At 32.2% G+C, this 12,432-nt stretch overlaps 1 protein-coding gene across 9 annotated transcripts in view; it reads left to right on the plus strand.

Annotated features, from left to right (window-relative positions):
• The window catches only part of LOC116424739 (myelin regulatory factor), a 112,890-nt gene that overhangs the window by 85,355 nt on the left and 15,103 nt on the right, over window positions 1–12,432 (plus strand). For all 9 annotated transcript variants that reach the window (XM_031971523.2, XM_031971519.2, XM_031971522.2 and 6 more), the window contains exon 2: window positions 4,512–4,605. In XM_031971523.2, the coding sequence (XP_031827383.1) occupies window positions 4,512–4,605 (94 nt within the window). The remainder of the gene's footprint in view (window positions 1–4,511; window positions 4,606–12,432) is intronic.

A 12,432-nucleotide genomic window follows, 5' to 3' on the forward strand; every position in this document is an offset into this window, starting at 1 on the left:
TGTTAATAAAGCAGATACTAAAAAGCCAAGAATTTTCATAAGGATTACTTTGCTATTTTTTTACTAATTCAGTTCGTTCGATACGCTACTAAGAAAATTAATATTTAAGTTTACATAAAAAATGGTGTCTCCCGAATTCAGGTGACATAGCTGTCAAAGTATTAGCTGTCGAGCTTGTGACATATTCGAGCATGACGAATTCATAAAAAGTAATATTAAACCTTACTCATTTTTTTGAATTCAATTTAGTTTTTCTATAAAACAAAAAGCTGTTGTTACTAGAAATTAAATGGCAACGATTTTATGTTCATAAGAAAATGGGAACAAGGTTAATACTTTGAAGTTCGTAAGTAATACTGTTTACTGAGAAAATTTGACAATTAAGGGGTTAAGGTATATTTTGAATAAAAATTATATCTTAATAATATTTCAACATTCTATATAATAATTTTCTCCTTTAATTTTTTAGATGTTTACTAAATATCTAAAAGAAGAATATCTTCATTAAAAGATATTAGATGAATTACTAAAATAAAATAGTTCTATCTACACGCAGATACATTGATTCGTGTATTATTTCTATTTAACAGAATCAATAGTTTAATATATTATTCAGTTAGAAAATAATGAATGTACGCAGGGATAAAACTTTCCAGTGGAAAGAGCTAAATGAACTTCTGCCGCTGAAAATAGCACATGGCTAATAATATTCTGGGCATTTCCGAGATTCTCTCGGTTTGTCCTTAAAAATGCAAATTTATACAAATATTCCCAGTCCACTTGTAACGAACGTGTCACGATTCCGGCTGCATCCGAATATATTCTTTGCAAGTGTATCGTTATTGGTGGACGGAAAATTTTATGTGGTTATATTGAGTGAGAGTGCTCGAGGGAGAATTATATATTATCACATATTAAATCTAATAAAATCTAACAGGCCTCATTGTACGCACTCTGAACGGAATACAATATTTTAAAAATCAATAAGTAATTAAACTGCTTTTACTTTATTGATTGACATTAACTGATTTATTACATTGAGGAAAAAAAGGTGCAAGTAAATATTATCGGAATTCCCACCAACAACTAGAAATAGTATTAGCAGTCAATGTGTTAATGAAGGAAACATTATATTTTCATTTTATTTTTTCTTAATTGTATTTAATCGAATTCTTTGTTTTGGAGTATGAATTAAGTAAAGGTATACAATAATGATTGTTATAAGAGGAATCCCTGTGTTTCTGGATGTCTTATTCGAAATTTTTTCTCTATTCTAAAATCTCTATTTCCAGAAAGCCTCTATTTTCTCTATTTCCTATATTCTCAGAAGTTTGTCGGGCAGGCGTTGATATTTGCAAGAAGTGAAAACTATAAGTGATGAGCAGACCTACTAGGTGATTCGTACTATGGCGATGCGTACTCAATACATTTTCAAATGCCATCATTTCAAAATTAAAGAATCGCATGAAGAAATTTTGTTTTGCATTTTTTATTTAGTTTTTTATATAGAATAATTTCCTTTCTAGTTAAACCACGATTTTGGAAATGCCCAACATAAATATACTTAACCATTTGCGCTTGAAAGACGTGTTACGCACGTCGTAATGTTTTTGTCCGAAAATTACCAACGACATATTTTACACGTCGATAGTCTTATTGAATTACATATACCAGATTGTTACGAAATCTACCACTTCGTACATAATTATTGGTAAACGACATCTGTGTACATATCTGTATATAATATGCGAAGACAAAATTCTTTGCGCGTGATCCTTTCAAGTTTCTCAATTCGTTGCTAGTGCAATTGGTTAAACATAACATATAGAATAGAAATAATATAGACATAAATATGATACGTGAACATATTATATAAACAAAATTTATAAAAAAATTTAAAACCACATAACCTAAGAAACAATTTTATAATTCATAAATATTTTATTGTGTACCATTCTTCTAATAATAGCAGAAATATTTCGTTTACTAAAATTGAGTAATACATTCTGCATGGTAATAATTGCCATTGAAGATATAATATTACAGTAGAACATTGCTTATCCAAACCTTGTTTATCTGAACCAATAAATGCTAAATAAACAAAATTCTTCGCGCAAGACTTTGCCAAATCTCTGAATGAAATTCCAGCGCAAGAAGTTAAACACAGAGAACGTTTTTGTAAAATAATTTCATTCTATTTGATACTAATGGCATACACATAACTTGCTGCTAATACCAATTTTATTCATTAAACTAATGAAATACTGATTGAAATCTGACCCAATTAATTGATAACTAGAAAATCGCACGTATTTCTTCCGGTACCTAATATTTCTGTACATGTGTACTCAGAATACGTACGCGTTCACACAATTAGAATTAAGCGAGGTTTTGTGTGGATCGATCTTTTTTACCAAAACAAATATGGTTAGGAGGTAGGAACAGGTAGGAGGTGAACCTCTGTTTACCGAACTTGTCAGTTATCCGACCAGACTTGCCCTCCGATGTGTTCGAATAAGCGAGGCTCTACTGTATACTGCTTCGTTATAAGATCGCCGCCGATGCCAGGTCGCGAGTTCATAGCAAAACAGTATAGTATTCAGAGTTAAATATCCTCGATGAGTATCGTGGCTTAACGAGCAAGTGGAAAGATTTCTCTCGCCGTGATCGGCCATCATTTTGCCCGCACTGGAAACTCGTAAATCGGAAACAAGCGTCGCAACATTCACCACGGCGATTGCCAAGAATCCACCGTTCCGCGAAATTCTGGCCGTTTCCTGGGAACACGTCCGTTGTACGTTGACATTTTGTTCATTGAACTGCATCGTCGGACGGAGTCCAACTGCCCGTGAAATTCGTTTCTGTCCATTCAATGAATCCACACTTTCTCTTACGCTCGAATCATTACGGTGCACCGGCACCGCGCGGCTATAGTTGTTAGGCTCCTGATGAATTGCATTTCTCGTGCGAGGTGTTCCTTATCCCCTGGCGTAGGAAGTAAGCTGTTTTTTGGTATTGTTTATGATTTTGTATTATTTCGAATCTTCTGGGAAATGTGAAGTATTGTTCTCGATAATTACGAGTTTCTAACCATTGATACTCTAATGACGGAATATTCGTTTACATTTATTATATTTTTGTTTCGTTTTATTCTAATCTGGGAAGCTTATTATCGTATTCCTAAATGAATATGATATTGAATATGTGATATGTAGTGAAATAACTTGAAATCATTTTTAATGTTAACCTGTTTCATAACTATAACTTTAATAAATTGCGCGTTTTTGTATTGCTTTTCAGCAGTCGTTTTCTTTCTCGAATAGCTTTATATGACTAATGGTTTAGATTATAATAATTAAGAATTATTAGCATGTTAAACATGTAATACCGTTTTAAAGAATATATTAAATTTATATATAGTTTTAGAAGGTTCGTTATAAATGTTAATTATACATTGATATATTAATATATTATTTTGTACTAAAATTATATTGAAACATGAGAACGGTTTGTTAACATTTCGAAGTTGTAGAAAATAACGTGAGAGGAATAGAGAATTATAAATGTTGCATTACGAAAACTTAATTTTACACTGAGAATGAGCCGCTGCAAGAATGAGGATGCAGGTAATTCAGGTATTCCGTGGGAGTGATATCCGTGTGGGAGTATCGGAACGTTGCAGGTGAGAACAACCGATGCAGAGGTACAAGCGAACATAGATATCTCACGTCGAGGTCTTCGCAAAGGTCTGTTGAACGGACACACATAAGGGAATTATGCCGCAATAGTTTTACTATGTGCGGCAACCTTTGGGATCTTTTGTACTTTCACTTTATCTTTTGCATTTAAATAAGTACACTGATTTAAAATAATAATAATGACTGAAACACAATTGTATTTTATGTTTTATTTCTTTGTCATTTTATCTTACTTAACATGTTATCACTTTTAATATTCTGTATTTTATTTGGGATTCATTTATAAAGTATTTGATTCCGTAAGAAAAATTAGAATGCTGTTTTCAATGGTGAGAATGTAATTTGAAAATAATTACTTGCAAAAATGAAATTTTAAAATTAATTTATATGCGCGTTTATTTTCAAATAAGTTAATCTCTTATTTGCATTGGAATAACTATTTGTATTCTTTATGTATTTTTTTCGTTTTAAACCAGATCACTCCAACTTCGCTTAAGACAACAACTTTCATTTAATATTTAGTATTATTTTGAAGTGTTTATCTTGATGTATTAAACAAATCACGAAATAAATGATATAAGATTTCTGTTAGATCGTACTAATAAAAGCTCCGAAGAAACGAATCTTTTCGTAAAAAGAATAAAAGATTACTTTCCGCTTCAGCGTATTGCAGGATACAAAACCGATGTCTGCGTTTAGGCGAGAGTTACGTCATCTTGTGACGGTATCTTAGACTCGTTATCAGTTCGGATCTTTTAATCGGAAGATAAGCGGAGACAATTAAATCACATTTACGTTTCCCATTTGTTTCAGGTCGGGGCGATTTCGTCGGAGGGATAGACAACGAGGCCCTGGACTTCTCACAACTGGAAGATTTCATTAACAGCGATAGCGAACAGCCGGCGACGTGAGTAATTTTCCTGTAATTTTAATGATACATTCTGTTGAATTATAATTAAATCAATAATATTATATTAGTATACTTATATTGAAGTTAAAATCACCGACTAATGGTTTGGGGTTTTCTATAAGAGGGATGATTTATACGTGACAACTTATTTTTATTATTATACAGAAATAAAATTTGTCGAGACACGCTCTTGCACACGTGGCGTAGAGGAAAGAATGAATAAGAAGAAAAAAAATGATGCGCGCGCTTCGCAGACGCCAGTGGCAGGCACTGCCAATTACCAAAGTCCTACTAATTTATAATGTAACATATTAATATTTCATAGTTATTAATAATTAAATAAATTATATTTTATTTAATTTTTAAAGACACAGTATATTTTGATAACAATAAATTAATGTAATATTAATATGACGGAATGATATAACAAAAAATATAATATCAAATATTTGTTATCTAATATTTGACACGGTCGATAATATAATCACTTTTAACTTCTTGTATCTCCCGGATCATAATAGAAACAAACACAACATATAATAAAAAATGATTTTAGTAATTACGGAACGAGTTAAAAATGAATTAAATCTCGGCGTACTTAGTTTTAGAAAAGTTTTGTGAACCATAAGTGCATAATATCTTTAATTTATTTATGATCAATTCTGTAAACGGACTGTGAAATTTTATGCATTTATAACGAATGTCTGGAACTCATTGACGGAGGAGTTAAATTTCTGTTTACTTTTAAACAAATTTATTTTAATGTTGATATACCTTCGTGTTCTAGTTTATTATTTCTTGTTTTTTTACTTTAATATATTTGGTCGTGTTGCTGTTTAATATATTTTATTTGTCTAATTTACCGTTTACATGTTAATATGTGTTAAAAATTCGATGTATCAATTTGTTTTGTTCAATGCGAGGTTCGATGTTCAGTATGAACTTGGTCTAGTCTGATATGTTTTGTTATATGACGATACGTTCTGCTGTTATTCGTATTTTTAAATAAAATTCTGTTCCATGTATGTTCCTCACATAAATAATCCGCCAATACGAACATATCAGACGATCGGATCAGATTTTAAATATTTCTCTGATAAATTGAACTTCGGAAGCCATCGTTAACGCCTACATCCAGAGCACACGTGTTATGTGCGTAACATCACTACCAGAATCTCGAGTTCACGCTCCATCAGTCGTCAATACACAGTTCCTTTCGATATTTTATTTTAACGTTAAAATCACTCATTAATACTTACTTATTACTGTGTTCGCGTTCCTAGAATGCGTTTAATTTTTTTACCATAAAACAGTCTAATTTTTAGAAAAATGAAAGTTAAGAAATTTCAAATCGTGTTGTATATAAAGTAATATAAAAGGAACAATATAAATGCATGTATAATTAATCGATAATCTATCAATCTTAAATTAATAAATAAAAATAACTAAACGTCGTCTCGATACATGGTTTATTAAATTAAATTTATAAATTTTTTCTCTGAAAAACATGAACTAAATATATATGCTACAGTGTATAGTGTTAGTGAACAAAAGAAAGGAATTACATATTAAAGGAAAACAACGTGAGTCATATTTTTAAAAAGTGTAATCTTATATCTGTACACAGATAAAATTTATATTTTCAAAAGACAAAAGACGCATTAAAACAATAACTTCTTTCTCAAAGTAACGGATGTAAGAACATTGAAATCTACAGTTACGTACATATAGGTATTTTAACACTAGAATGATAAAGTGTTTTATGCGATAGTTATTTATTACTTTCATCAAAATTGTAGTACTAGATTTTTTTAAGTTTCTACGAGTATTATATAATAGCATCCAAGTGAAGCTATTAATTTGTACAATTATTTCATATATTTAAAACTTTTACGATATCAGTAATTACAAAACAAGGAAATTAAAACCAGTCGTTTGGACTGACACGGTAGTTCTAGTGTTAAAACCTCAAACCGCAATATGTTGAAACAGAAAACATTTTATTTAGGGTGCTCTGGCGTGCAACCACAGATATTGCAATACCATTGTTCGTAATCATACTTTTCATTGTAATTGTATATAAACCTTTTCTCTCTCTCTCTCTCTCTCTCTGTATCTATCTATCTATATATATATATATAGAACCCAATGATAAAATTTTCCGATTAAAAGAACGATTAAAATTCTATTACTGGTTCGAACTGTTGTCTTTAATTTGAAATAAAGTTGCGTAGAAGTTGTTTAACGTTGCGTATCACTACATGTGCGTGCAGACAATGTCTGTCCAAGTTTGCTAGAGAAAAACTGCTGCGACACTGGTGCTCACGAACTCAGATTAACGTCGAAACGTTCTCACTTCAAGCACCCCGTTCCGAATCAAGCCAATTAAAGAATTCAGATCTAATGCGCTTACCAGCGTGTTGCAATGGCACGCGTTTCCTGCCAACCATAGAACTCGTCGCGTTGAATCTCTTAACTGAATGCTCTAGGCACAATGTACTCGATCCCTCGGTGGAACGTATTCTCTTATAAGTTCGTCATAAAAATCAGAATTAATTTATTGTTAGTCTTCATATTCCTCATACGTATTCCTGCGGATTTTTCTACAAATTCCTTTTTCCATAGGTCACTTTACAAAAATCAGAAGAATGGATGAAATTCTTTCATTAAATAGGAAATTCTGCGATGAATATAAAATCAAAATGATATTAATTTTTATCGAAACGTTTGCTTCCTTGTATTTTACAAATTTGTTCGTGCTATAAATGTATAGGAATTTATGAATATACACGCATTAAAAGAGTATTTAAAAAAAAAAAAATATAATAACAGTTTCCAAAATATAAATTTTTATTTAGTATTATAAATGTTATACGACTCTGTCAGCTCTATACATACATTTAAATTTCGAGTGTAAATAAATTCTTCGGAAACCAGAAAAAGGAAAGAAAATTTATTGTATTACGATACGTTGTCGTAACGATTACATAACAAAACGCGTTACAACAGTAATTTCAGTGAGATCTGCGGTAAATATAGAGAGACACGGACGTATTCCGAGTCCCGATATTATTTAGAATAAGTGGAAGTCGATGCAGCGGTTTTCTGCACGCACACAGGTCGAACAACGAAAGTTTCTGTGTAATGCCGACCATAAGTTTTGAAGCCGATGTTCAGTGAATCGAGAACCGATTGCCTCATGGATATTCATTAATTATGAAGATTCCGCGTAATTCCTGTACGCCAGATTTTTTAATTTATGAAGCTCGTAAACGTTGCTGATTCTTGAGATACTAGGAATTCAAATACCTCTATACGAGAGTTAGATTGAAATAAGTATTAGTTATTCTGATGAATTTTGTTGAGAGTTAAAATTAAATAGTCTATTCTAAATAATATCAACATTATTATCATAATATTATAATTATTTAAGGAAATTCGAAAACTTGTACATATAGGTACTTTAAATTTCTCTAAAAATGTATAATTTTGTAATTGTAATGCTCATATGTACTTATACATTAATTTATATATTAATTTATATTTTGTACCTGTACATTTAGTGTCAGCACAAAATTGTTTCTTAACTAAATTAAATTTATAATTGACTCCCTTCTGGTATTCAGAAATAATTACCTTTTATTACAAGTTAAATAATTTATATTTTAATTTTCGAAATTTTATACATTTGAAACATTAGAATCATTTACAAAATTTTGTTCATATCATATTTCATGATATACTGTTTAATTATTTAACTTGTAAATGCAAAACAATTATTTCCAAATGTCTCAAAATGATTCATTAAAAATTCTGGTGTTTCTAGGAAGGAAAAGCTTTCAAACATTCTAAAATATGTATTACATCAATATTAACACTGAAACAAAATAATTGTTTAAAAAGAGCAGAGTACCAACCCGTCCAACGTACATTATCTCGTTCCAGAACTCTATTTTCCTAACTGTATATCCTCAGGCCAATTACCTACCTTGTTCCTAAGTTCCCGCAAAGAAAAATTCTATCCTAGTGATCGAATCCGTACTGGAAAATCGTGATCGCCGTGCCGCGTTTTATTTAGTCTGCGTACTATGAACCGTAACGGTATAGGATCCAGTCTGAAACTTCTGACTGAGATAGTGTATATAAGCGTCTGCACGAAACATATGCGGCAGAAAGAGGATGAACGTTCATGCGGCGCGGCGAACACATAGAGCCAGAACGTACATAGACCAGAGCGTGTTTGAGAAACAGCAGACAGATATCATGTGGTAGCGACCGCAGAGGTGTAATGATATAATGACAGGGACAGAGCCTGGTCGGAATTGATGGAATCAGTGCTGTTGCCGCGTTAGGCCTGGTAATCCGGCCTAACGCACTCGATCCATTAAAGGCCCCACACTGATCTCAGAAACAGATTTCATTCACGGGACCGACCGGACAGAAGATTCACCCTTGATCTTCCTTGTATCGCGAGGTTACGGAGAAACCGAGATTAAACGTGGAGAGCTGCACTGATTCTGTAAATTATTGCCGCACGTTGTACAAGACATCACAAAATCTCTGACATGATCGCTGGATGCCGGAGGAACACTAGAAATATCAAATAGGTCAACTTGATCCGTGCCTGAATTCTTCTTTCCCAGTTATTAAAAAGATAACAGATGCTTCTTTGAGAAGTTATTATAGAAATTGGTTTAGTAATACGCGAACCGAGGCATAAATTAATTGAAATATTAATAGTTGCGTTCTTAGAGTCTGTGTAGAAAAATTGAAAGAAGTCAGTTTGTGTGCTCGGTAGTTCTAGTGTTAACCAAGGATTGAAAAGATTCCGAACATAATTGTTTGAAGTATTCCGAGCATAACTGTTATTAGGTATATCGGTTATGGGCTATATCGGTTTCGTTCCAGTTCTTCGGTATCGATATTGTATCGGTTCTATATCGATTTTATAACTGTTATTTTCGATTTTTCATTTCTTTCAGGACTGAAAAATAATAAAACTGAAGAACCGAAACTGATATGGTTTAGAATTAATATAATTAACAACAGTTATGACTCTATTTCAATTCTCTATAACTGTTTCTAGAACCGGAATTGATATCATAACCATTTTCAACCTGGAATTTAACCTTTAGGATCATGATTTTTTTACTACTACAAAAATTCCTATCGATGTATTTTCGTCCATATGTTACTGAAAAAATAAATAAAAAATCGCTACTGCCACAGTTTATTATTTAAATAGAAAGATTTGAATGTAACATCGGTTTCACGCCATGCAGTCGCTTTCTTAACCTTTTTACATAATTTTTTAATTTCTAAAAAAAGTTATGCTACTCGAATATGGGTGAAATGACAGTCAAAGTGACAATATATGTATAAATGACTGTTCAGCCAAATTCTCATACAATCTTGCAATAAAAATGAAGAATAGTGGTGCAGTCACGAATACGTGAGATTTTCGACAAGCCTTTAATGGTCCATATTGCTGGTGGAGGGTTAATGTTGAATATTGTGTTGGAGAAGACGGAGTAATGTGAGATAAGATCTTGACATTATAAAGTTCAACGTAGCTGGTCGTACCACCTTGGAGAATACAATGTGAAGCTGCGTAATAGTATGTAGTTGTTGGCAGACTATTAGAATGTTACACAATGGTAGAATTGTGGGGGATGATAAATGGAAATTTTGAACATGTAGACTTCAATGTTACTTGATATAGAACCTGAAAGTTTCATGTAATGCAACTGAAGAATGTCTAAACAAGATTGAACTGGATTTTAGATTCATTAAGCTTGATGTTATACTTGGATATATGATGTAATGTAATTGGGGACTGTTTAAACGTAATTAGATTAAATCTTAGGCTCGTAAAACTTGATGTCACGTAATAAGATGTGATGTTATGTCACAGAAGAATGTCCGAACCAGATTAAACGAATTTTAAATTCGTATATCTTGATGTTATCCTTTGAAGCATAATATAAGATGATTAGAGGATGTTTAAACTTGATACAATTGGATTTCAGATTCATAACTAGAAAAAGTAGAGACAACAGTTTGTAAATATAATATAATATTAAACTTGTATCAAACAATGCTGATGTAAGCTTGACTCGTGCAATCTAGAACTTACTGATGCCGATGTAATATATAGTAGAATTTGTGGAATGGGATAAATTGTAATTGCAAATTTTCCACTGACGAAATAAAGATGTCTTGGATTTGAGAAGGACATTTAGAAACTTCCGTTACACGATTCTTGGTTCATAGAATCTCGTACAATACGACACGAACTTCAGGGAGACGATACAAAATGACTATGAACTTGTAGAATATTACATAACACGACCCCGGACATGAACCATCCAATAGAATGTTGGATCTGCCTCGTAGAACTCAACGTTTTATGACTCTTATCTTGTAAAATTCAACGAAACTTGTCTCAACCTTGTAGAAGCTGATACAACACGACTGCAGTCTTAGTGAAACATAACATTACCAGGCGCACATGCCATCTGCCATGGTATGAGCCCAAGAACAATGGATATCTGCACTACAGGATAGTAACATTGTGAAATCTATTGTAATAAAGTTTCGAACATATCAATACTGATGATCCCAAATCTGTAGCATCGTTTACTTTAAAATGAAGATCTTCAAAGTCTTGGAAAGTTACAGGAGATCCAAAATGGCTAAAGAAATTTAAGAGACTCGCAAATTACAAGAATTTGAATGTTCCAAATACTCTAGATATCTCGAGATATTTGTCAAAAATCACAGATATCCATAGATTCTTGGAAATTTGTTTAGGAATTTTAGAGGTTCTAATAATTATAGAAGTTTCGAGAATTCTAAAGGTAAATAGAAATCCTATTGATTCTGAATGGTCTCGAGTTTTAGAAATTCCATTGCCCTGGGAAATGCTATCAATCTTGGATAGGATGTTCCAGAGATCCAATAAATCTAAAGAATTTGAAAAATCTTGGATATAAATTTGAAATTCTCAGAAGAGTCGTATAAATCATGCAGTTCTGATGGATTCCATGATTCCCAGAGATTGTATGAATTTCAGATTATCGAAAGTGCAAGAGAGCAATAGTAGCAAAAAAAACTGTCGATCAGGAGTCAATATAAATTTCAAGAATCATTAATTCGAAATCGTGACAAGGTAATTGCATAATTATTAGGATGATTATAATAGTGTCTGTAATCGAATGCAAATTGTTACGGAAATGATGTGTCACGTAGTCGGAATTCATGAGAATTCGAAGTGGGAAACTCCGAATATAAAAAAAAAAATATTTGTGTCTGAACTGTTACCATCTCAAATTCAATTTATCAGATTCCACTTTGATCATCGATTAGTAGAAATTGATAGTCATTAGGTTCCGTAATTGCGTGTTTTGATTGATTCGTTAGATTGAATTCCGCCGACCGTTACCTCGTAAATCGACTTACCGATGAAGAACGATTTTGTTACGAAATCGATGATAGTTCGACGAAAAGGAAGAAAAAAAATACGGTATTCCGCGGGCGAGTCGTTCTGAAAATAATGCACCAGTGGGTCAGTGTCGGAGAAACCATTAGGTAACGGTATGTTATATCCGGAGTTTTGTTTAAAATACAAAAAGGAAAAAGAATAATTTAAAAGTTTTGTAAAATACATGTGTGGAACGTTGATTAATGCAAGCGGTAATTTATTTTTTTGTGACATTTTGCGTATCCGGCGCGTGTTTCTCAAAGACATATCTGTTATGTATTGAAATTGTAACGATAATACTATCGAAAATTTACCGAATAACTGGAAAATGATAAGAATTC

This window comes from Nomia melanderi, chromosome 5, assembly GCF_051020985.1.
Source record: "Nomia melanderi isolate GNS246 chromosome 5, iyNomMela1, whole genome shotgun sequence".
NCBI classification, from domain to species: domain Eukaryota; kingdom Metazoa; phylum Arthropoda; class Insecta; order Hymenoptera; family Halictidae; genus Nomia; species Nomia melanderi.